The sequence below is a fragment of the Microcaecilia unicolor genome, chromosome 3 (assembly GCF_901765095.1).
Source record: "Microcaecilia unicolor chromosome 3, aMicUni1.1, whole genome shotgun sequence".
Taxonomy (NCBI): Eukaryota; Metazoa; Chordata; class Amphibia; order Gymnophiona; family Siphonopidae; genus Microcaecilia; species Microcaecilia unicolor.
The window spans coordinates 143,667,782-143,694,041 of record NC_044033.1 but is presented as its reverse complement, the minus strand read 5'-3'; the positions used below and the strand labels follow the sequence as shown (position 1 = coordinate 143,694,041).

Here is a 26,260-nt window from a genome sequence, read left to right as displayed (position 1 = left end):
TAGACTGGTCCCCCTGACATGCCAGGACAGCAATCGGGCACCCTAGGGGGCACTGCAGTGGACATCATAAAATCCTCCCAGGTACACAGCTCCCTTACCTTGTGTGCTGAGCCCCCAAAAACCCACTACCCCCAACTGTAAACCACTACCATAGCCCTTACGGGTGAAGGGACACCTATATGTGGGTACAGTGGGTTTCTGGTGGGTTTTGAAGGGCTCACAGTTTCCTGCACAAGTGTAACAGGTAGTGGGGGGATGGGCCTGGGTCCACCTGTCTGAAGTGCACTAAACTACTCCAGGGACCTGCATGCTGCTGTCATGGACCTGAGTATGACATCTGAGGCTGGCAAGTAATGTTCTTCAACACACTTTTTGGGGGTGTGAGGGGGTTAGTGACCACTGAGGGAGTAAGGGGAGGTCATCCCTGATTCCCTCCAGTGGTCATCTAGTCATTTGGGGCACCTTTTTGTGCCTTATTCGTAAGAAAAACAGGTCTAGCTCAAAACGTCCAAGTTATAATGCTGGACGTTTTTGCTTTGTTCCATTATGGCTCAAAGACGTCCAAGTCTTAGGAACGCCCAAGTTCCGCCTTGAACATGCCCCCAATATGCCCCCTTGAGATTTGGAAGTCCTTCCGATTGACCTCTGAAAAAGACGTCCAAAATGCGGTTTTGATTATACCGATTTGGACGTTTTTGTGAGATGGACGTACAAATGCCGATTTATGTCACTTTTTGTACGTCCATCTCTTTCGAAAATGAGGAACTTTGTAAGTTTAAGTGCTTTATTTATTTTATTTGTTGCATTTGTACCCCACATTTTCCCACCTATTTGCAGGCTCAATGTGGCTTACATAGTACCGTGAAGTGTTAGCTACCTCCGGTGATGAAACAAATACAGAGTGATGTTGTTACAGTCACATTTGAGAATCAAGAGAAGAAGAGTAATATATTGTTCATTGCAAGTTTTGGTTTCGTTGGATCAGACACTTAAGTTGGATCAGTAGGGTATGCCTTTTCGAACAGATTGGTCTTTAGTGATTTCCGGAAGTTGAGGTGATCCTGCGTTGTCTTTATGGTTTTCGGTAATGTGTTCCATAGTTGCGTGCTTATATAGGAGAAGTTGGATCCGTAAATTGATTTGTACTTGAGTCCCTTGCAGCTAGGGTGGTGAAGATTTAGGTATGTTCGTGATGTTCTAATTGTGTTTCTGGTTGGTAGGTCTATGAGATCAGCCATATAACTCGGGGCTTCACCAAAGATAATCTTGTGGACCAGGGTGCAGATTTTGAAAGTAATATGTTCTTTTAAGGTCTGCTACCCTAGGCTCTTTGAAAATGAGCCTAGGGTAGCAGACTTCTGGGAGTGGCTGCTCTTAAAACACTTCTCTTCCAGCAAAGATTCAGATCCATCCCTCCCCCTCCCCAGATCCATTGCTCCCTAGCTACTCAGTTGTGGATTGACCTATTTGTTTGTTTTTGCTTTTTACTTTATGAGATACTAGACCCTATTGTAGTTCTTTTCTGATAAGACTCTTCTTGTTTATATTGTGCACCGCTATGATGAGTCCCTCCTTAGCGGTCAATATCAAATAAATCTAACTTGAACCTGAACCACAGCTGGCAATGATGGCAGAAGAGCATCCCTTTAAAGCTGCTGTCAACTGCGAGCATTTGAAAATCAATGCATGCTGAAGACCTACTGCATGCCACCCCCTCCAACAGGACATCAGAAGGCCTTGATAACAATGAAATGCTCAAAGACCTTCCATTGCTTTGGGTGGATTGGGTGGCAGAGCCGGTGGTTGGGAGGTGGGGATAGTGCTGGGCAGACTTATACATTCTGTGCCAGAGCCGGTGGTGGGAAGCGGGGATAGTGATGGGCAGACTTATACGGTCTGTGCCAGAGCCAGTGGTGGGAAGCGGGGATAGTGATGGGCAGACTTATACGGTCTGTGCCAGAGCCAGTGGTGGGAGGCGGGGATAGTGCTGGGCAGACTTACACGGTCTGTGCCAGAGCCGGTGGTGGGAGGCGGGGATAGTGCTGGGCAGACTTACACGGTCTGTGCCAGAGCCGGTGGTGGGAGGCGGGGATAGTGCTGGGCAGACTTATACATTCTGTGCCAGAGCCGGTGGTGGGAAGCGGGGATAGTGATGGGCAGACTTATACGGTCTGTGCCAGAGCCAGTGGTGGGAAGCGGGGATAGTGATGGGCAGACTTATACGGTCTGTGCCAGAGCCGGTGGTGGGAGGCGGGGATAGTGCTGGGCAGACTTACACGGTCTGTGCCAGAGCCGGTGGTGGGAGGCGGGGATAGTGCTGGGCAGACTTACACGGTCTGTGCCAGAGCCGGTGGTGGGAGGCGGGGATAGTGCTGGGCAGACTTATACGGTCTGTGCCCTGAAGAGGACAGGTACAAATCAAGGTAGGGTATACACAAAAAGTAGCACATATGAGTTTATCTTGTTGGGCAGACTGGATGAACCGTGCAAGTCTTTTTCTGCTGTCATCTACTATGTTACTATGTATTGCTTTTCTCTTCCATGCAGGCTTGGCTCCCACTAATGTAAGGTGGTATGAGCGGTAGCTGCACTAAAACAAAGAGAAAACAGCAATGCTAGACATCTTGGGGGTGAGGAGTAGGTAGGGAGGCAGAACAATGTTAGACACCTTGAAGAGGATGGGAAGGAGACAAATACTGAACACCTGGAGAATAGAGGCCGACTGAATTTCAGTTTTGGTACCAAAATTGGCCCTAAATCTGCTTTCAGCCTTGTTTTTGGTGTTGGTCAAAAATTCAAGTGAATTTTCTGCTGAAACCAAAACTTTTTGTGCTATGTTCCTTGGCTTTCCGGCTCCCTCACTTGTACCAAAGTAGCTCCCATTTCCCCACACCATTCCTCTAAACGTAAGACGATACCCACCTTCCTCCTAGGCCTACTGTACCACCCTAGTGATTTAGTGCTTAGTCAGGGTAGGAACAATCCCCAATCGCTCCTGCTCATGCCATCTCAGCAGTCAAAATAGCTATGACAACTTCCAGCAGCACTTGTGAGATTGCACTGGAAGTCGCAGCAGTCATATTGAGATTGGAGCCTACAGAGACAGGAGTGATCTGCAGTCACTCCTACCCATGCTGGCTCCAATCCCAAAACAGCTGCCGCTGTCTCCAGTGGTAAAGTCGTAGCAGTCACTTTGAGGAGGAGGGTAATAAAGAAAGATGATCCCCCCCAAAAGGCAAAACAAAACATGGTTGTATATGGAGCAAAACACTATCAGCTATCATGTTCTGTGGCTGATAGTGGAATATATCCTTTTGACTGTGAAGGAATAACTGGGCAGACTTGCTGCAATTTTTCTTTTTCCACATTGCATCTACTGTTTCTATTTAAAACACTTAGAGTAAAACAGTCCTCCCCTCCCCATCCTATCTGCGTGCTGGTAATCTGGAAAATGCTGAGCAATTAAATTCAGCTATAGAGGGCAATTCTATAAAGAGTGCTAAAAATTAGGCACCAAATTCTGGGTGCTAAACATGCATTCCTTAATGGCATCTGGGCACCCAGATTCCATTACAGAATACTAGCGTAGGTCACCATTTATGTGCACCCACTTGCACTATGTCTGTAGCAAGTATAAATGCACATGCGCATGTTACAGAACAGTCATGCACGTGCTAATATTCCGCCAGGGTCGTTATGCTCATATTAGCCCTCTCCTCAAGTCACTTCACTGGCTTCCTATCTGTTTCTGCATACAGTTCAAACTCCTCTTGTTGACCTATAAGTGCATTCACTCTGCAGCTCCTCAGTACCTCTCCACTCTCATCTCTCCCTACATTCCTCCCCGGGAACTCCGTTCACTGGGTAAATCTCTCTTATCTGCACCCTTCTCCTCCACCGCTAACTCCAGACTCCGTTCCTTTTATCTTGCTACACCATATGCCTGGAATAGACTTCCTGAGCCGGTACGTCAAGCTCCATCTCTGACCGTCTTCAAATCTAAGCTAAAAGCCCACCTTTTGATGCTGCTTTTAACTCCTAACCCTTGTTCACTTGTTCAGAACCCTTATTTTATCATCCTGACTTTAATATTCCCTTATCTCTTGTTTGTCCTGTTTGTCTGTCCTAATTAGATTGTAAGCTCTGTCGAGCAGGGACTGTCTCTTGATGTTCAAGTGTACAGCGCTGCATACATCTAGTAGCGCTATAAAAATGATTAGTAGTAGTGCTAAAGTGCCACAAGTAATTGTGAAGCCATCTATGTTTCACCCATGTAAATATTCTTTTGCATTTGCACGCTATGAAAGTAATATGGCTCTTGTATCCCTCTTAACTCCCACTAAACTGAGGTTCAGGGTAGGTAACAAAAAAAGATAAACATAAAAAAGGGAAACAAAAGCAACACATTCAACCAATCAAACCAGATTTTTTTTAATAGATAAGTTTTCAGCTTCTTGTGAAAACAGGTTATGTGCTATTAAATACTCCTTAGCACCCAACTAGCATTTATGTGCTTGAATGTTAACAGATTTCTGTATACGCATAGCAGCCAGCACTGTGGGTGCTTGAGCACCCCCGATATAGAGCAAACTTCTTGGCTTTGTCCAGGAAGGGACAATTTCCATTGGGTTTTGCACCAAAAGTTGGCTCCTATGCACGTAAGTGCTAATATTCTATACTATATTATATAATACTATAGTATTCTATAGTATTTACAAGGTAAAGTTTGCCTTTTTGCGGATGACACCAAGATTTGCAACAGAGTGGACACCCCGGAGGGAGTGGAAAACATGAAAACGGATCTGCGGAAGCTAGAAGAATGGTCTAATGTTTGGCAATTAAAATTCAATGCGAAGAAATGCAAAGTGATGCATTTAGGGAGGAGAAATCCAAGGGAGACGTATGTGTTAGGCGGGGAGAATCTGATAGGTACGGATGGGGAGAGGGATCTTGGGGTGATAGTATCTGAGGATTTGAAGGCGACGAAATAGTGTGACAAGGCGGTGGCCGTAGCTAGAAGGTTGTTAGGCTGTATAGAGAGAGGTGTAACCAGCAGAAAAAAGGGGGTGTTGATGCCCCTGTATAAGTCGTTGGTGAGGCCCCACCTGGAGTATTGTGTTCAGTTTTGGAGGCCGTACCTTGCGAAGGATGGAAAAAGAATTGAAGCGGTGCAAAGAAAAGCTACGAGAATGGTATGGGATTTGCGTTACAAGATGTATGAGGAGAGACTTGTTGACCTGAACATGTATACCCTGAAGGAAAGGAGAAACAGGGGTGATATGATACAGACGTTCAAATATTTGAAAGGTATTAATCCGCAAATGAACCTTTTCCGTAGAGGGGAAGGCGGTAGAACGAGAGGACATGAAATGAGATTGAAGGGGGGCAGACTCAAGAAAAATGCCCGCGGGAGGTGGTGGAAATGAAAACGGTAACGGAATTCAAACATGTGTGGGATAAACATAAAGGAATCCTGTTCAGTTGGAATGGATCCTCAGGAGCTTAGCCGAGATTGGGGGGCAGAGCTGGTGGTTGGGAGGTGGGGATAGTGCTGGGCAGACTTATACGGTCTGTGCCCTGAAGAGGACAGGTACAAATCAAGGTAGGGTATACACAAAAAGTAGCACATATGAGTTTATCTTGTTGGGCAGACTGGATGGACAGTGCAGGTCTTTTTCTGCCGTCATCTACTATGTTAATATCTGGACGTACAAAAGGGGGGGGGGGGGATAAAATGGATCCTGCTGCAGATAACTCAAGCTACGCTTTAGTAAAAGACCTCCTGAATGAGAGGGATAGAGTTCATCCTCTTCACTTTGTATCTTGATAGGGGCTAAAATGCTGGAGCTTCCAAGATAAAACACAATTCACAAAGAATTTAATTCAATCACATTTCTCTTGCCTATCATAATTTCTTCTTGGAAAAACAACGAACTGTAGCGAACAGTTATGATGTTCGAGCATAAATTACCTCACCTCTTAAACTTCGTTGATATTCTTCCAAATGCTCCTCGACATCTGAATCCCAGGAGTCCTGCATAGCAGACGAGCTACAAATTTCACCTACTATAACAACGTTGTATAGGGCTTGTATAAAAACTTATGAAAAATAAGCACTGCTTTCTTTTCGCTGTAGCATGTTAGCAAAATCCCTACAACCAAAGCCAGATCCAATACTAGTTCTCAATATTGCGGAAATGCAGAGAACCGTTTGTTTCTCTTCATAGCATTTCTGGAATTGTAGTTCTTGCAACTTGTACCCTGCAGTTCACAGAATGGTCAACTGCATATATTTTCACTACAGATCCCATGCTGCTCCACGCAATAGACGCCAGAACGATGAGGCAAATCAAGGCAAACGCCTGTTGCCCAGCAAACTTAAAAGGTGGGCGGTCCCGTTTCCATCTGAAAGCCTGCATGCTCCACCCACTGGGTTCTGGACTCTAAATTAAGGCTGGTGTATTTCTGAATTGTTGATAGTGGGTGTGAAGTATGGAAATTGGAGAAAGTAACTTAATACTCTCTTGCTAAAAGTATAAGTAGCTACTCGTTTTTACTCTCATTAAAGCACTGCAGGAGTTCCCAGTATTATGAGTGCCGTCTGTATACAATGTAGAAGCTGCTTTTTTTAAAAGATCCCTGTCAGTTCCAGGCTCAGCCCGCAGCCACCCACCCGCCCCGACACGTCGACAATTCGTTTTCCAGAATAAGCAGCACTGAAAATCCACTTCATTGATCATTTCAATGCAAACATTTAATCTTGCTGTTTCGTTTATTCTTTTGTAAATCGCCACCTTGCTTCCCTCTTTCTTTTGCCTTGATCGTAGTACTATATAGGTTTATCAGGCGTGCTCTTGGCTCTTCTATGTTTTGTTTAGGTTTCACTGTCGGCTTCTTGTTTTTCTCCCCCCTTTTCAGCGTGTAAACCGCACCGCCCGCTCCTCCCGCCACCGACGCTTCATTGTCTAGCCGCGCCTGCGCACTAAGCACCACTCCGTGCCGTTACCCGTGGGATGCCGCTTGCTCCCGAATCTTAGGACTAACGTTATCGCCGGGCAACGACGAGCGCGCGTACCGTTACTTGCGCCCGACGCAGCTGGAGAGAGTCAGGAACGGTCCATAGCAGCGGAAATAGCAGCCTTCCTCCGGTAACCGGCGAGAGAGAGGGGACGCATGTTGTTTTGACTCCCGGCGGAGTAAGTGAGGTTTCATTCTGGTTGCTGGGGTGGTAAAGCTTTGAATATTAAAATCGAGCGGGGCAGGTTTGGTTGAGATTGTTTTAAAATTGGAGCGATCCATGAGCCCCCTCTGTGTCAGCGCAGAGTGGCGTAAGAGAGGACATGATGGGGAAGCGAATGGGCGTTTGCATTGCTAAGCAGGAACCTTTTTTTCCCAAATTAGATCTGCTCGTTTATTTGGTCGTGGTATTTTGTTTCTCTGAACGATTTTCGTTGATAAGAGAGAGGGTAGCTCGCGTTTTGCACTGGACATCTGAACTGGCAATTGGATTTGTTTTGGGGTGGGGGGGGTTAGGAGGAGAAAGAGGATTCTATTTCGGTAGATCAGGTTTTGGGTTTTTTTTTGTGAAACGCCCCCCCCCCCCCCCCCGACTTCGCAGGTTTCCTGGCTTTATATCTTGTGGAGGGGTTTGTAGTTTATATTTTTAGTTTTTCGCTTTTCAGCTTTTTTTATTTCTGCCTAGCAGCCTAGGCAATCGAGCCAAGGAGGAGTGATGATACTGGTGATGGTGATCGCGGCCCAGATTTTCTTCAAATGATACAGTCGTCCGTTTCGATTCATAGAAACGGCTCAATATTCCTTTTTATTTGGGGGAAATGCATATGTGAATCAGAGTAAATGATTAAAAGCAATCATTATCGTGCAGCCTACGATTTCCTTTCCGCAGGATAAACACTGATTTGTAATTTTATTACATACATTTTTTTAACAGCTCATGACATTTCCTTTACATTTTTTTCACTCAATTTGGCTTATTTCATTACTAGAGAAAATATTGCCAGCGGATAGCATGGGTATCTCAAATAGATGTGGAATTTTAGAAGCAAAAGGGGATTGCTACTGTTAAAAGAGAAATTAACATTGAGGAATGCACAAAGAAAACAAGTATCGTTTGTAGTGAAACTTAAATGGATGTGAGGCCGGGCGATTGACAGCCGAGGAAGAGACATGTGATCTCATTCTTTGCTGGAGCCGAACGCTGCTGTTTCTTTAGGGTGGAGGAAGTCTGGTCAGAAATGGGTTTGCGTGCATTTTTGTATTCATTATATTGAAGTCTCCTTTTTCTGCCTGGCCTGAATTACAATCAGCAATAAAATATGTAGTGGATGGCCAGAGTATGCCATCCATTGTACTTTCTATGTAGGTATTTTTCTCTATCATTTCATAATTACGAGTATAAAAATAACTCTGTGATGGCTACTGGACTTGGTTTTAACTGGCCTGCGGTAGGCCAAATATTTCTGTCCAAAGAAAAGTAGCCTTTGCATCTAGTAATTATAGTCTTAATAATTATGCACAACGTGGTTCTTGCCTCAAAATATGTAACACTATTAAATACTCCTGGCTGAATTAAAGAAAATGTTTTTTAGTATAGCATACAAATTATCACTGTACTGTGTTTTCTCTTCTCCATACCTGAGGGTATAGCAAAGGGCCAAGCAGATCTTTGTATTAGTTAGGAAGGAAAGTTTTTCTTGTGCTGGGTTAACAGCTGATATATATGTAAACTGTTTGTGTTTCAGGCAACAAAACAACTCATGTTTTGACTGGTTTTGCAAAGTAGTCAGTTTCAAGTTGTGGAGCACACAGCCTTAGGAGTGGGTTTTCACATCTGTTTTGGAGGCAGCACAATAGGGTGAAGTGAATGATTGTCACAAAATAATTTATGAATATTTTAGACATGCTTGGCTAAAAGTGTGTGATAGAAAATGGCTTGAAGCATAGTATCCCTTATTGACTACTATTCAATTTTTTCCAGTGAATAAATTTTCTGTTTCTCCATGTGTATTTTGGATTTTACGCATGCTTTTTCAGTAATGGCTCAAGGTGATTTTCATCCAGGTACTACTTTCCCTGTCCCTATAAGGCTTACAATTTAATATTGTACCCGACACAATGGAGGATTAAGGGAACCTTTTACTAAGGCACAGTAGGACTAACACAGGCCTACTGTGAGATACACTAAGGTGTCCCGTGGTAGTTCGTCCAGCAGCGTGTGCTGCTGTTGAGGTTAAAAAAAATTATTTTTAGCTGTGGGATGTATGTCTGGGGGCAGCATGTAGGCATGCCTGTGCTTATCGGGTAGCGCGGTCACATTACCGTGCGCTACCTGTTACTGCAGGTGTAGTGTGGGAGCCCTTACTGCCTCCTAAATAGGTGGTGGTAAGGGCTCCCAGCTGTAATGGCTACACACTAATGGGAAAACTAGTGTATGGCCATGAAAAAAAAATGACCTCACCTATTTTTCAGCTATGCTAGAAAGTTGCCAGAGCGCACAGCAAACCCACGCGGTTATCGCAGCACCAGCCACTTTCTAGTATGATTTGATGTGACTTGCCCAAGATATAGCCCATCAGTTACTTTTTAATTAGCAATACATTTAGTAAAGTAGAAATATTTATGTATTTACGTGTCATTTGTTAGTACTGCAGTGTACAAATCCATGTACTTTACAGCCAAGGTGAGAATCTGTCAACTGTTTGCCAGTAGTAGACACCAGGGAAGGTATGTCATATAACAATGTGTACTAAATGTGACATCCATTTAGTGCAGCATACTGTATATAAGATTATCTCAGGACAGATACCCTGCTAATTTATTAGAAACAGGAAAAATCAATCGTAGGTGCATATTTTGTGGAATAGAACACACAGAGGCATGCCTAACTTCATTTTCCCGTTTTTGAAGAACGGTTCACTATGGCGTTTTGGGTGTTACTTTGAAACAGATGAATACATTTTTAAAAGCAAAGTACTGATAGCACTTTCCAAGGCAAACAGTTGATGTGCCCTGGAAAGGAGTCACTTGAATTTTGCTACAGTTATTTTTCTTGGCTGAGCCTTTAGATTGTAACAACTAGTGCTTAAGTGTTTGAAAAGTTATTAGATTGATATGTGTTGAAGGTGGTGTTCTGCAGTTAAAAAGACCTGAAATCCTGTGCTTTAACATCATTGAACTCCATTTAATTCTAAACCTCTAATCTCAGAATGTTATAGGAGGAGGCTCATTTGTCTATTAGATATGTTTCATAATACACATTTCCTTGTCGTACCAGAAAGTCCAGATTAATGGGTTATGATTATCTACCAGTGGATGGAGACAGAGAAAAGTAGTCCTTGTGATTCACCCCTTAAGGATATCGTGCAGCGTAGAATGTTCAATATGTTCTCTGTCTCCAAGCACATGGTTGATGGTGTGTGCAGCAACTCTGTGTCAGCTCCTGCCTAAGTTCCCTCAGTGCCAGTTGAGCAGGGGGTTCCTCTTGGAAGATTTTTAGCTCTTGTATTTTACTGCAGCTTGAAAAAGAGCTAGATGACATCTGGTGGTGCCTGTTCCCTCATCCAGCTCTTTAGTGGTTCTGTGGGCGTTGTGGACAGCCTAATAGTAGGTATGCGAGATGAAGAATTTTTTCTCACAAACAAGTCTTTTCACTGCACTGCCCTATCAATGAGTAAGTGTTACCGACTATATTTAATTAGCCTCCTTTTCTCCATGTTGTGCACTGCTCTGTCTTTGGGTGTTGCATACTGTTCCATCTCTAGGTGTGGAGCAGGGCTCGCCATCTTTACATATTGAGCAATCTGCATCTCTGGATGTGGAACTTAGCTCTGGGTGTTGTGCACAGTTCCATCTCTGAATGTTGCACATGGCTCAGTCACTGATTGTGGAGCACAACTCCTCTCTGGACACTGAGCAGAGCTCCATCCGTAAATGTTGAGCATGTCTTCACTTCTAATAATTCAGTGCAACTCAAATCACTGGGTATACAGCACAGCTCCAGCTGTGGAGGAGTAGCCTAATGGTTAGCGTAGCAGGTTTTGTTCCTGGCAACCTGGGTTCAATTCCCAACACAGCTCCTTGTGACCTTGGGCAAGTCACTCAACCCTCTATTGCCCCAAGTACAAAAACAAATTGTGAGCCCTCTAGGGACAGAGAAAATACCTGTGTATAATGTGTACAGTATTGTATAAATTATTAATAGTAGTTGTAGTGAGTGTCAAGCACAGCTGTGGAAGTCCAGCGCGGCTCTGGAATCATCTTCATTCCTATATGTTGAGCACAGAGCAATGTCTGAAGAATAAGATCAGAACAATCTCAGTAGGAACAACTTAGATCCATCTTTGGATGGGGAACTCTTCCGTCTCAGGTTGTCAAGGCACCCTTTTCTTGAAGTAGAGTGGAGATCCTTCTTGGTGTATACAGTTCTTTTCTGTTTCTGGTAGAAGACATTGTTTTCATCTCAGGATGTTGGGTGCAGTACCCTCTCAGTCTGTGATTCTTGGTTCCATCTCTTCAGGTAGCACATCTTCTCTTCTCTGCATGTTGGTCACACACTCTTCTGTGGATGTGGAGCATTCTTGGAGTGGTCAACAAAATCCTTTTGTGGGTACACTTCCTTCTGGTGCATGGTCCCTGCACTTATAGAATATAGCATCTGCTGTGGCTCCAGAACACGGAGCTCGGCTAATTCTTTGATTGCAGACTTAGGGTTATCTCGAGTCTTGGTTCTCTTCTAAAGTCTGAACCACAGCTATCTTCTGAGAGTGTCACGTGTTCCTCTCTGGCTCTGCCACATTGTGCCATCTCTGCATGTGCAGCTCAGTTACATTTCTGAGCGGGATTTCCTTTCCATCTCTACACTTGCCATATGGCTCCATGGTTGGCCAGTCTTGCTATGCAGATGCAAAATAATTGGCATGGCAGCATGGACAGACTGCCATCCTTATGCAACTTGAGAGATTGCTTCTGCTGGGCAGATAGGAGCCACCAGTACTGGCACAGGAGTCTGAGGCATGGCATTGGAGAGCCCATCTCCATGTGGCATTTCAGTTATAGATCTTGCTGCACACTTTGTCTCTGCATAGAGGGAACTTTGGATCACATGCAGTTTCTGGTGGTGAGTAAGATCTGGTCAATGGAAAGGCTTTGGGGGCGGAGCACTACAAGGCAGCGGTAGTCATAGGAGGGGGAGGGGGTTGACTTGGGACACTTTTCAATGCTATAGAAATATGGCAGGAGATGGAACTGCTTTTCCCATTTGGAGGGTGGTTTCATTTCTCTTCCAACAGCAGCAGATAAACACTCATTCACAGTAACATAACAATTATGGAGTTGCACCTTTCAGACAGTCCTCCACTCTCGTATCCTCTCCCAATCCCAGGTACTCAGAGAACCAACAGATATAAACAAGTACATAAACACATATGTTTGTATTAACATGCAGAGAAATTCCAGGCCATAGAGATTCACATTAGTGGGTTAGAAATAATTTCATGAGCCATGTTCTGCATGCTTTCTCTGGTTGTTTAATTTATGCATTACACGGGCTGGTTCTGGGGATAAGTCTTACAAATGATTTAATAGTTTATTTACTCTTTTTCCACAGAGTCCAAAAATAGCATATATGAGGCACACAGGTATTAAAACTGCAGGCTTTATCTGGAAAGCGAGAATGGACCATTTGTGCTAGTGTGTTTACTTAACAGGTGGAAGAAAGAGATTTAGTTGAAGACATTCACAAAATTGTCATAAGAGGAAGTGCTGTTGCTAGGTAATTCAATCTGATGTTAAGACAGCCTTGCTGCAGTGTCAGTGGATCCCCTGTATAGATAACTGTTCCAACAACTGGTAATGTTACCCATATGGGGAGGGTAGTTATACTAGATCTAGGCTGACAAATAGAGAGTGTTTGTCATAGTGAGTGATCATCTGGGATCCATTGATCATCAAATGGTGTGGCTCAGTATTAGAGCATAAGTGGTGGTGGTTCATTCACAAGCAAACATCCTAGATTTCAGAAAAACTAATTTTAGTGGGAGTATCTAGATGGGGAAAATCTAGAGGATGCAGAAGGACAGTGGGGAGACACTAAAAAGAGATCTTTCAAGGGCAGTAAACCTTTTTCTTAGGAATGTAAATAAAAGTAAGAGGAAAAAGTGTCTTCTAGGTTATTTTTAAAGTATGATATTTTAAAAAGATAGTGTTTGTAAAACTACATGACACCACGTTAAGAGGACAGGCTGCAGTGTTTGTCATGGCTATGAAACAGTAGGAAAGTGGCCAGGAGAGCAAAACTGCAAACAGAAGAAAATAACTCATGGTAAAACAGGATGACAAGACTTTGTTAGTGAAAGAAGGAAATGCAAAAGTGGCATTGGAAGACAGTAGAAGGGGAGGAATATGTCCACCCTCTGTGAAAATCTTAATTTTTAAAGACCTCAGTTGGCTAGCAAGTGTGAACCAGAAGATGTTTCACACCGTTTTTATTGCCATCTCTGCTCATCAGTCATTGGAATATTGACCCCTGGTCTATGAAGCCAAAATGCTCTTGTCTACACAGGCTTTATATCCCATTCATCTTCAGAATGAGAGCTTCTTTGCCTTGGCTTAACAGTCTTTAAGTCACTTTAGATATGTCTGGAGGGATACCTAGCAGTACCAACACTGATGAGCAGCATTGGCTAGTAGTCAATAGGCTTGATGAGTCTCAGCAGTCTTTCTGTCTCATTTTGACATCCAACAGACAACACAATTCCTAGGATAGCATGTCTGGTTAATAGTCAACCATTCATGCCCTTCAGAAGAGGGTACTGACCACCATCACCCTTTGCTTCTTAAGTATAGTGATTAGTGATCTGCACCTTTTGCAGAAAATGTAAAAGTGGCAATGAAAGATGGAGATGAAGAGGAGGAATGCGTCAACCCATCCTTGAAAAACTTAAAACACCTATTAATGTTACAAGTTCAAGTTTCTTCTCTTCCTGGAATGGCATCCTTAAGTCGGGTGTAGATTCTACTAGCTTGGTAATCTGTGTCCAGCAATTGTAGATGCATCAAGAAGCATTTTATCAATGTAGTCTGTCTTGTTCCAGATGCTTCTCAGTCTTGCCACTTCCTCACGTTTCCTCTGGCAATCAACCCGCAGGCAACTTCACACTGATCCAGTTAGTGTCTTGTGGATCAGGATGTCCATCTAGACAGCAACAGAAGTAGTAATAGTGATGGTCTAGTTTATTTATATTTATGATGCACTTGCTATACTGCCCATAGTACAGTGGCAGCAGAGCAGTTTACAAAATTTAAAATCAAAAGGAACTGCAAAATAGACAGGATGCCTTAAACCTTTGTAGAGTTTTTTCTTCATAGATAGAACAAGGAAGTGCATCCTATAGTGCTGGGGAAAAAGAAAATTGAGCTTTGTCTTGTGGATGCAAACTGTGAGGGAAAGACTGATGGTATGCATAAGCGATGCTCTGAAATAGAATGAAGGGTGGTGCTGTTTGTAGAATTAACCTCCAAGGACTATTAAGGTATAACTAATCAAGCATCCACTGAATTTTAGTTTTCTGTTTTTCATAAATAACCAAAAATAGATCTAAATTAATTCTCTATTTTTCCTTTCCACCCAGTGCTAAGTAGTTCTGTCTGATAAAGCCCCCTAACTGGGTTCTCTGTATAGTAAGCTTGAAGGCAGGGTGGAAGGGAAGGGTCAAACTCTTCAGACTAATAGTACTATCAGGGGAGGAGGAACAGCAGGAAAAAGCACATTTGATCTTATGAAATTCAGTTCTTTAATGTAAACAACAAAAATTGCCTTATAAACTAAAATATAATATCAGATATTTTTGAAAAGTGATAATTTTTACAGAGCCAGAAAATACTTTAGCTTCTGTTGAGCTCCTGCAAGGACATAGATTTTTAGATTGCATGCACTGTAGAGCAATCTAAAATCCAAAAAGCACGTTTAAATGTTTTCTGCAGGCTCTAGAATGTAAGAATTAGATGTAATATATTTACCATAAAACTAGGAACTGGGGTACTAATTCTTTTAGTACTTTTTTCTTATAGATATAGATTGTGATTTAATTTTTATATACATTTTAAAATTATGCTCAGAAACTAAATTGTGCAGGATAAACTTCACTGGGATAGTATGCACTCAATTTCCATCATTGCACAGTCCTTCAATTTTATCTTGGTGGCATAGAAAAACAATAAACATAATAGTCTCAGAATCTTATAAGTATCAACTTCCTTACAAGATGTAAATGCTTCCATCATTCACAATCCTGTCTCCACTGCCGATAGGAAAAAATGAGTGCTCCATGACCGTCCTCAGTAAACATTAATACTATATATATATATATATATATATACAGTGGGGGAAATAAGTATTTGATCCCTTGCTGATTTTGTAAGTTTGCCCACTGACAAAGACATGAGCAGCCCATAATTGGTTATTGGTAACAGTGAGAGATAGCACATCACAAATTAAATCCGGAAAATCACATTGTGGAAAGTATATGAATTTATTTGCATTCTGCAGAGGGAAATAAGTATTTAATCCCTCTGGCAAACAAGACCTAATACTTGGTGGCAAAACCCTTGTTGGCAAGCACAGCGGTCAGACGTCTTCTGTAGTTGATGATGAGGTTTGCACACATGTCAGGAGGAATTTTGGTCCACTCCTCTTTGCAGATCATCTCTAAATCATTAAGAGTTCTGGGCTGTCGCTTGGCAACTCGCAGCTTCAGCTCCTCCATAAGTTTTCAATGGGATTAAGGTCTGGTGACTGGCTAGGCCACTCCATGACCCTAATGTGCTTCTTCCTGAGCCACTCCTTTGTTGCCTTGGCTGTATGTTTTGGGTCATTGTCGTGCTGGAAGACCCAGCCACGACCCATTTTTAAGGCCCTGGCGGAGGGAAGGAGGTTGTCACTCAGAATTGTACGGTACATGGCCCCATCCATTCTCCCATTGATGCGGTGAAGTAGTCCTGTGCCCTTAGCAGAGAAACACCCCCAAAACATAACATTTCCACCTCCATGCTTGACAGTGGGGAAGGTGTTCTTTGGGTCATAGGCAGCATTTCTCTTCCTCCAAACACGGCGAGTTGAGTTCATGCCAAAGAGCTCAATTTTTGTCTCATCTGACCACAGCACCTTCTCCCAATCACTCTCGGCATCATCCAGGTGTTCACTGGCAAACTTCAGATGGGCCGTCACATGTGCCTTCCGGAGCAGGGGGACCTTGCGGGCACTGCAGGATTGCAATCCGTTATGTCGTAATGTGTTACCAATGGTTTTCGTGGTGACAGTGGTCCCAGCTGCCTTGAGATCATTGACAAGTTCCCCCCTTGTAGTTGTAGGCTGATTTCTAACCTTCCTCATGATCAAGGATACCCCACGAGGTGAGATTTTGCGTGGAGCCCCAGATCTTTGTCGATTGACAGTCATTTTGTACTTCTTCCATTTTCTTCCTATGGCACCAACAGTTGTCTCCTTCTCGCCCAGCGTCTTACTGATGGTTTTGTAGCCCATTCCAGCCTTGTGCAGGTGTATGATCTTGTCCCTGACATCCTTAGACAGCTCCTTGCTCTTGGCCATTTTGTAGAGGTTAGAGTCTGACTGATTCACTGAGTCTGTGGACAGGTGTCTTTCATACAGGTGACCATTGCCGACAGCTGTCTGTCATGCAGGTAACGAGTTGATTTGGAGCATCTACCTGGTCTGTAGGGGCCAGATCTCTTACTGGTTGGTGGGGGATCAAATACTTATTTCCCTCTGCAGAATGCAAATAAATTCATATACTTTCCACAATGTGATTTTCCGGATTTAATTTGTGATGTGCTATCTCTCACTGTTACCAATAACCTACCCTTCAATTATGGGCTGCTCATGTCTTTGTCAGTGGGCAAACTTACAAAATCAGCAAGGGATCAAATACTTATTTCCCCCACTGTATATATATATATATATATATATATATATATATATATATATGTGTGTGTGTGTGTATATAATGGCATTTGTATTCCAAACAGAGTTCAGGTTCCATGTGGCTTACAATCCAGGCAGTTTAGTACGTATATATTACAGGATAAAGTTTGAATCAGCATTTTGCATAAAAGTGGTTATTCCTGACTTCCATTATATTGTTGCAGGAACATTTTGAAAAGAAAAGTTTTTAATAATTTCTGAAAGCAGCTGTAATCATGTACAGATCTAAGAGCCCTTGGAAAAAGATTCCACCAATTAGTACATTGATAAGAGAAATCAGCAGAGAGGACTGTTTTGTAAACATTATTTTTACAATTAGGATAATGGAGAATTAGAATTCTCTGGATCCAGGGATGGAATTACATGTAGGGAGGTCAATCAAAGGGAACATATAGTCGGGGGCAATACCATAGATCAGTGGTTTCCAAACCTTGTCCTGGAGGCACCCTAGCCAGTCAGGTTTTCAGGATATCCACAATGAATATTCAGAGAGAAATTTGCATTCAGTGGAGGCAGTGCATGCAAATCTCATGAATATTCATTGTGGGTATTCTGACAGCCTGACTTGCTGGCGTGCCTCCAGGACCAGGTTTGGGAACCACTTCCAATAATTTGGAATGCAAAGACACATAATCTGAAGGCAACCCTAGCTTTGATCGGAAGCCAATGTAATGAGTAAAGGAGTGGTGACACCTTGTTAAATCGTGAGGCATTACTTACAAGTCTTGCAGCAGTGTTTTGGGCAGTTTGTAGTTTCTTTATGACCCTGTTCTTGCATCCTGCATACACTGCATTACAATAATCAAATTGAGGTAGTACTTTGGTTTGCACTAAGTTTCTGAAAATTTCTTTTGAGCAAAGGGGTATGATTCTTTTCACCCTCCATAAAGCTTTAAAGACTTTCTTTATCACTAGAGATCCTTGCAGATCAAAAGGAAAGTGTTGATCGATTACAATACCTAGAATTTTCATGTTGTGTTCTAGTGGGAACTTATATTGATCTATAACAAATGCTTTTTCAAAGATTGAATGGATTAGTACGGATTAGGAATTTGTCTTTTCCCCTGTTTACTTTGAAGGTGGATTCCCACAATTCTATCATGTGTAGTCCTGCTTTAACAATATTCAAAATTTTGCTTAATCGTCATTGAAAGGTATGTAAATAGTAGTGTTGTCTTCATAAATAAAGGTATTAAGGCCAAACAATCATGTGTAATTTCTTCAACATGGTCTCCTGATTGTGGAGTACCTCAAGGTTCTCCTCTGTCCCTCATCCTGTTCAATATCATAATGATCCCCCTGGGTAATCTACTAGAAATAAATGGTCTTTTGTCATTCATTTATGCCGATGATGTCTCTATATCCCATCCTATATAATAATTTGCACCTCCAACGTTCCATTGCTGCCTGGCTGCCTGGGTTCGTAACATCTCATGACGTCAGCCAGCCTCCAGCGTTCCATTCCCCCTCACTGCCCCGCCCTCGTGTCAAAACGTAATGATGTCAGAGGGCGGAACAGTGATAGGGAAGGGAACACTGGAGGCGAGCTGACGTCAGGATGTTACCAACAGAAGGGAAGCCAGCCAGGCTAGCCAGAAAACGATGAGGTACAAAGGAAGAGAGAATCGTGGCACATCGAGGGGAGGGCAGAGCAGAATCGATGGACATGGATGGGATAGGAGGAGAGGACAGGAGAAATGAGAATAGCGGGACACGGATGGGAGGGCAGGGAAGAGGAGAATCGCTGGACATGGAGGGGAGGGAAGGGAAGAATCGCTGGACATGGAGGGGAGAGCAGGGGAGAGACAAAAAATCGCTTACAAGAGAGCCTTTCTAGGGCCTGTTTCATTGTTGAGGAAACGGGCTGGGTTCCACTAGTTCTCTAAATAATTATATGAAATAAGGATCTCAAATTAGGCATCAAATTAATAGAATCTTGGGCATCTAATTTTGAATTAAAACTCATAGTAACTAACCCTCACCACCCTAGAAATCTTACAAATGTTACATTATAGAACATCATTTACCCTTTGAATCATCAATGAAAATATTAGGAATCACGTTTGATAAATAACTTACCCTTGAAAGTCAAGTTTCTAAGGTGGTCTCAAGTGTCTTTAATTCGTTTTGGAAACTAAAGAGATTATGACCTTTTTTTCACTAAATCAGGCTTTCATACTTTGGTTCAGTTCTTAGTACTAACAAAATTCGACTACTGCAACTCCATTTATGCAGGAATTAAAAAATTACAAACTGCTCAAAATAGCGCTGCACGCCTCATTTGTAGATTCACCTTGCCTTCACCAAAGCAACTCCTCTTCTGTATAACCTACACTGGTTACCAATAAAAGAGAATATATTTCAAGTTCTGTGTTCTTATTCACCAAATTCTATATGATTCTGCTCTATCATATGAGCAATCTCATTGAATTACACCCATGTAATGTCGTATCATCATCCAGAGAATATTGCATTCTGTATTAACCTATTTGTATGAATGTAATCTGGAAAACAATTCACAATGTCAGTTTTTCGTATCAAGTTACTAAAATTTGGAATTCTCTACCAAAAGCAATTAAATGCAGAGATTACCTGCCCTTTAGAAACCTACTGAAAACTGATTTTTTTTCAATTTAGCCTTTCAGAAAACAAAGAATTTGAACATTATACATTCATACAAACAATTCACTTCTTCTTTCTTCCCTGATTTTATCTAGCCCTAATTGTACCAATATTTATTCATATTTATTCATCTTCACATCTTTGTTTACAAACTTAATTATGATTTAATCTTCTCTATCCATCTACCCTTAAGAACAGTTGCATCCAGGTTAATTCACCGCATATGTTGTATTTGTTTTAGAAAGCCAATGTTTTAGCATTATTTCTTTTACTTTATAATCTGTTTTTATGTAATTTTTAATATGTATCATTCATTTAATTGTTTATGTAAGCCACATTGAACCTGAGTCACTCTTGTGCTAATGTGGTGTAAAAAATGTCATTCATAAATAAATCCATGGTGGGGAAATGAGTCCTGTGAATTTCACTTGGTATGCTCTTAACTTGAGGAAAGCTTTGAACAATTGAAGGATTCTGCCACATATTCATTCCTATGTTATTAAGTGTTCTCGCAAATATATCATGGACTATATCAAAGGCATAGGACATATCAAATTGTAGGATAAGAATTTTTCTGCCTCTACTAATTTCTCTCCTAAAATTAGATATTAAAATTAGATTGGTCTTTGCTGTTTATGACGAACATGGAAGTACGTGACGTCAATTCAGGAAATGGATACAGCAGGAGCATGAATGCTTCAAGGCTTCACTTTCACGGAGTCAGCTTCAGAACGTTGGAGGTGCTTTTTATTATATAGGATGAGAAGAAGCTTAGGAATTCCATAAGTAGTTGTGCTACCATAACTTCCATTAATTTAGTAATCAGTGGAATTGATACTACTGATCTGTAATTGGTCACATCATTTTTATCCCCTATTGGATTTTTAGGGTGGGAACTAACATGATGTTATCTTTTGATTCAGGAAAAATGTCATGTTTGAGTAAGTATGATAAATGTGTTCTTAGACATTCAATGGAAGGAGTCAGGAGGTAGCTTGGACAAGGATTTAAGATGCAATGAGAGGTAAAATATTTATGTAGACATGTTTTGGTGTATAAAAAGTTGGAGGTATTTGATGTGCAACAATGGACATTATAATTGGGTGGTTCTAGGCGTAGTTACCAGTAACTGGTGTTAACAATAAAACAACATCTTAATGATAGCCCACATTGATAACTTCTACACTAAATTAAGGTATTGGGGTCCAAATGTGACACACTGGTTGCCTCAGCTGTTTTTTTTTTTCAGTGGAGGTAGTGGAGTCTGGGAGTAGCTAGGTTTTCTTTCCCAACCAACTGGCGAGGTTCCAGTAGCCATGGTTGATTGGGCATTTTGAATAAATTAAGCTAATGAACATTATCACAGGGGTTGTTTCTGAAATAAGAAAATAGAATTGAGATATTTGCTGAGTAATTTAAAATGAGATAAAGAGCAGCAAACCAGTGCAAGTTTGTCTTTTTCAAGGTTTTTAATTGTGCTAAAGATGTACTTGGATAATAAGGACGGATAATGATGAAACAATGTAAATATGAGTGAGCTTATGAAAAATCTAGACTGTCGTGATGGGTGATGAGTACAACTGGAAAGTGAAATTGCAAAGGGCCAATTGTGTGGATGGCTTTGCTTGTAGGACTTGAGGTCCCACACGATGATGGCCTACTTTTACCATTATACTTGAGAGATTCCTGAGAAAATTAGAGTCATGGGATAGGAGGCAAGGTTTTGGCGTGGCTTAGGAATTGGTTATTGGACAGAAAGCAAAGGGTAGGGTTAAATAGTCATTCCTCTCAATGGAGGAGGGTGAACAGTGGAGTGCCGCAGGGATCTGTATTGGGACCAGTGCTATTTAACATATTTATAAATGATATGGAAATCGGAACGACGAGTGAGATGATTTAATTAGCAGATGATACAAAACTATTCGAGGTTGTGGAGTGTGAAATATTGCATGAAGACCTTAAGAAATTGGAAGACTGGGCATCCAAATGGCAGATGAAATTTAATGTAGACAAATGCAAGGTGATGCACATTGGAAAAAATCTTCCAAATCATAGTATCTGATTCTAGGGTCCACCTTGGGAGTCAGCAATGAAGAATAAGATCTGGGTGTCGTAGATAATACGCAGAAATTTTCTACTCAGTGTGTGGCGGTGGCCAAAAAAGCAAAACAGGTTGCTAGGAATTATTAGGATAGGGATGGTGAATAAGACCGAAAATACTATAATGCCTTTGTATTGCTCCATGGTGCAACCGCACCTTGAGTATTGTGTTCAATTCTGGTCACCATATCTGAAAAAAAGATATAGAGGAATTCCAAAAGGTTCAAAGAAGAATGACCAAAATGATAAAGGGGATGGAACCCCTCTCGTATGAGGAACGGCGAAAGAGGTTAGGGCTCTTCAGCTTGGAAAAGAGACAGAAGAGGGATGATATGATTGAGGTCTATAAATTCCTGTGTGGTGTAGAAAGAGTAGAAGTAAATCGATTTTTTTTTTAAGTTGTTCCAAAAGTACAAAGACTAGGGGACGCTTGTGGAAGTTAGATGGAAATACTTAAAAACTAATAGGAGGAAATATTTTTTCACTCAACGAATAGTTAAGCTCTGGCGTTCCTTGCCGGAGGATATGGTAACAGTGGTTAGCATATCTTGGTTTTGAAAAGGTTTGGACAAATTCCTGGAAGAAAGGTCCATAGTCTGCTATTGAGATAGACATGGGGAAGCAACTGCTTGCCCTGGGATTGGTAGCATGAAGTGTTGCTGCTAATTAGGTTTCTGCCAGGTATTTGTGACCTTGCTTGGCCACTGTTTGGAAAACAGGATTATGGTCTAGATGGACCATTCGTCTAACCCAGTATGGCTACTCTTATGTTCTAATCTGAGAGATAGATATGACCATTATAGATAAAGTCAAAGTATACAAAGTTTTCTGTTTGCCAAAGGATTGAGAAGCCACTGAAAATAACCTTTCATTGTTTTTCTTCATCTGTTGTGTTATTGACTCTTTGGAGCTTGATAACTGCTGATGCAGCTTGCTGTGAAACAGTTCATGAGAAGAACTGACAGATGGCAATGTCAGAGCAGAACTAGCCTAGGCAGAGGTGAATTCTACTAAGGCCTAGAATGGAAAATGACGGTAATGGAACCCATAGATGATTGTCTTTGGTATGGATTAGTAAACCTTCCTAGAAGGTACCTGGTCCTGTATAGAGTGACTTTAGGGTACATTCAGTACAAATTTTAACAGAGGAGATGCCTGTGGTTTTCCCTTTATTCTGTCAGACTAAGATATACAGATGCTGTCAAGAGAAGACTAGAAAAGGTTTTACTGTTTCCATTAGGGGAGCGTGGAGATAATGTTAAAAAAAAAAAAAAGAAGAAGAAGAAATCCCCTGTAGTGGAGAAGTGCTGGGAAGGAAAGTTGTAGACTCCTCTGTTTAATATGTCAAATACAGAACGTCCTAGAAGGAAATGCATTTGACATTCCTAGGTAAGCCCAAATAGGCGGAGTACCCAGATAAGCGCCAAAGAGGCGGAATTGCAGTAGTCTTGAAAAAGTGGCCTCCATTGCATATTGGTATTAATATTCCTGGACTTTTCAAGCATGGTTGCCCAGTAGTTCCAAAGCTCCTTAGTTCAATAGTTAGGTGAGAAAAGGAAAAAGAACAGAGAGATTCCCGGTAGGTGGGGTTGAATAACTGTTTGTGTTAGCATAAGAAAGCTTCCATTACAGGTAAATTCATTTTTTCTGATGAGAAGCCACACAGATGGGGGGGGGGGGGACTCTAGAGGATAAAACAGTAGAACTGGAAAGGGTATAAAACTATAGGGGCGAGGACTCTTTGTTAGCTTTTCAAACAAGAAGACAATATTGGGGATATTTAGTATGGTAACCCCATTTATAAATAGCAGATTCAGTATTAACCTAGTAAATGACAGCAGATAAAGACATGAACGGTTCATCTAGTCTGCCCAACAAGATAAACTCATTTTAAATGGTATGTGCTACTTTAAATGTATACCCGAGTTTGATTTGTCCCTGCCTTTCTCAGGGCACAGACCGTAAAAGTCCGCCCAGCACTGTTCCTGTATTAAAAGTTCTGAAGCTTACGTCGAAGCCCCTTAAAATTTACTCTCCAGAAAACAAGATGGCGTCCGGAAGGGAACGCTAGCCAGACGGCTCGTTACCCGTTTCCCCTCAATCCTTTGAAAAAATTCTTTTTTACCTTGTTTGCGATGCCGAAACGGAGGGGCAGGCAGCGAGTGACTCCCTCCACAGCTGCCGTGATTTCGGGACCGATGGACCGTTTTGCGCTGCCGGTGAGAATGCCGGGGCAAGATTCCTCGCTGCAGGAGGGAGCAATGGGAGGTTCTTTGCTCCCTCAGCTTGAGGCCGACATCACCTTCAGCCCCGAGCAGCGGAGTCCTCCGATGATGCCGGCAAGGGGTCTACAGCAGGGGCAGGAAGCACTCAGTGTCTCTGACCTGGAAGTGCATTCAGCTGAGGGAACTGCAGCAGACCAGGAACTACCGGTTGTGGAAGTCGGAGGAGCAAGACCTAGGGAATTGCTGGCTGGGACCAAGGAACAGACAATGAAGAAGGTTTTGACTGAGCTTGCTATATCCAGTAAGTCATTTTTGCCTATTAAACCTGGGAATATAACTCTTGATTCGATTTGGGAAGCCTTGGTGGGACTTGAGAACTCTTTTACACAGAAGATATCTCAGGTGCTACAGGTAACTCAGATGCCTTTGGAAAAAATTGAAGTTTTAGAAACCAGAATGAGTAACACCGAAAAAACTTTAATTTCATGTAATGAAGCTCTAAAAACTTTACAACAAATACAATCAAACTTGATAAAAGAGAACATTATTTTGCACCAAAAGACTGAAAATTTGGAAAATCAACTAAGAGCCAAAACTCTTAGGTTGATTAATTTTCCAAAAACTACTCAAATGGCTCCACTAATAATGTTTAAAAAATATTTATCAGAAATATTAAAAATTCCAGAACAAGCATACCCTCCGATTTCTAAAATTTATTATTTGCCACCATATAAAATTGAGAAACAAAAGGGTGTAGTGGACCAACCAGAACAAGGACCTGATGCTTCATTCGACATGCTGAATTTAACACAAGAACTTCAAAAAGAAGAAATGACAACGATTCCTGCAACATTGATTGTCTCCTTTGTGTTAGAACCCGACCGTGATTGGGTTCTTAAACAATTTTTTCGCCATAGAGATGACCTCTTTATGAATACAAAAATTAGAATATTTCCGGATATAGCCAGAGTTACACAAAGGAGACGTCAAGCGTTTCTGAAACTCCGTCCGAGGGTTTCACAGTTAGGAGGTTTATTCTGGTTAAACTTTCCATGTAAATGCGTGATTAAAGTTAGCTCAGTCAAATATATTTTCTACGATGCATGTCAGCTGAATAATTTTCTTGATACTAAGTTAGCGGCTAGTTCTAGTCAGCAATTCCAGGCTTTGTCTACATCTACTCCGTAAAAGGAATATAAGGCATGTTATGTTCTCTTCTTTTTTTTTTTTTTTTCTTGATCTTGTATTCATGAAAAAATTATTTTCCTGGAATTGTACCTTGTTTTTTCTCCCAAATTGTGGACTTGAAATGGACGAGATTAAGTAGTTTTCTTATATATTGATTTTCCTATGAAAAATATGTATACTTTTTTCCATTTTTTCATTTACAAGTGTTCTTGTAATAATCTGTTAAAACTTATAAATAAAATAATAATAAAAAAAAAAATTTACTCTCCAGCCCCTCCATATTTATTCAGCCACAGTCAGGGCACAGACCGTAGAAGTCTGCCCAGCATTGGTTTTACTCTCCAGTTACTGGTGTCGCCACCCAATCTCTGCTAAGATTCCGAAGATCCATTCCTTCTACACAGGATTCCTTTGTGTTTATCCCACGCATGTTTGAATTCCATTACCGTTTTCATCTCCACCACCTCCCGCGGGAGGGCGTTCCACGTATATACCACCTTTTCCGTGAAAAAATACTTTCTGACATTACTCCTGAGTCTGCCCCCCTCCAACCTCAATTCATGTCCTCTAGTTCTGCCACCTTCCCGTCTCTGGAAAAGGTTCGTTTGCGGATTAATGCCTTTCAAATATTTGAACATCTGTATCTATCATGTCACCCCTGTTTCTCCTTTCCTCCAAGGTATACATGTTCAGGTTGGCAAGTCTCTCCTCGTACGGTTTGCAACGCAAATCCCAAATCATTTTTGTAGCTTTTCTTTGCACTGCTTCCAGTCTTTTTATATCTTTAGCAAGATACGGCATCCAAAACTGAACAGAATACTCCAAGTGGGGCAACACCAACGACTTGTAGAGGGGCATCAACACCTCCTTTCTTCTGCTGGTTATACCCTTCTCTATGCAGCCTAGCATCCCTAACTGCCTCCCTAGTGTTTGGGTGCAGTAGGTGCCAGCTGGAAAAATGTTTCCTGCTTCGATTTGATATTGAAGCCAAGTTGTAGTTTGAGGCAAACTACACTGAAGTCAGTAGGTATTGGAGAGTTAAATGACATGCCCAAAATCATATGGGAGAGCCCTGGGATTTGAACCAGACATCCCTGGTTCTCATCTT

General features: G+C 41.8%; 2 protein-coding genes across 2 annotated transcripts in view; one reads left to right on the top strand and one right to left on the bottom strand.

Moving 5' to 3' along the window:
• The window catches only part of SDCCAG8 (serologically defined colon cancer antigen 8), a 434,015-nt gene extending 427,817 nt beyond the window's left edge, over positions 1-6,198 (bottom strand). The window contains exon 1 of the mRNA XM_030196427.1: positions 5,977-6,198. Within this exon, the coding sequence (XP_030052287.1) occupies positions 5,977-6,040 (64 nt within the window). The 5' untranslated portion in view covers positions 6,041-6,198. The remainder of the gene's footprint in view (positions 1-5,976) is intronic.
• Positions 6,199-7,023: 825 nt separating this feature from the next.
• CEP170 (centrosomal protein 170) overlaps positions 7,024-26,260 on the top strand; it is a 203,682-nt gene continuing 184,445 nt past the window's right edge. Inside the window, exon 1 of the mRNA XM_030196425.1 lies at positions 7,024-7,196. The gene's annotated coding sequence lies outside the window, so the exon portion shown is untranslated. The remainder of the gene's footprint in view (positions 7,197-26,260) is intronic.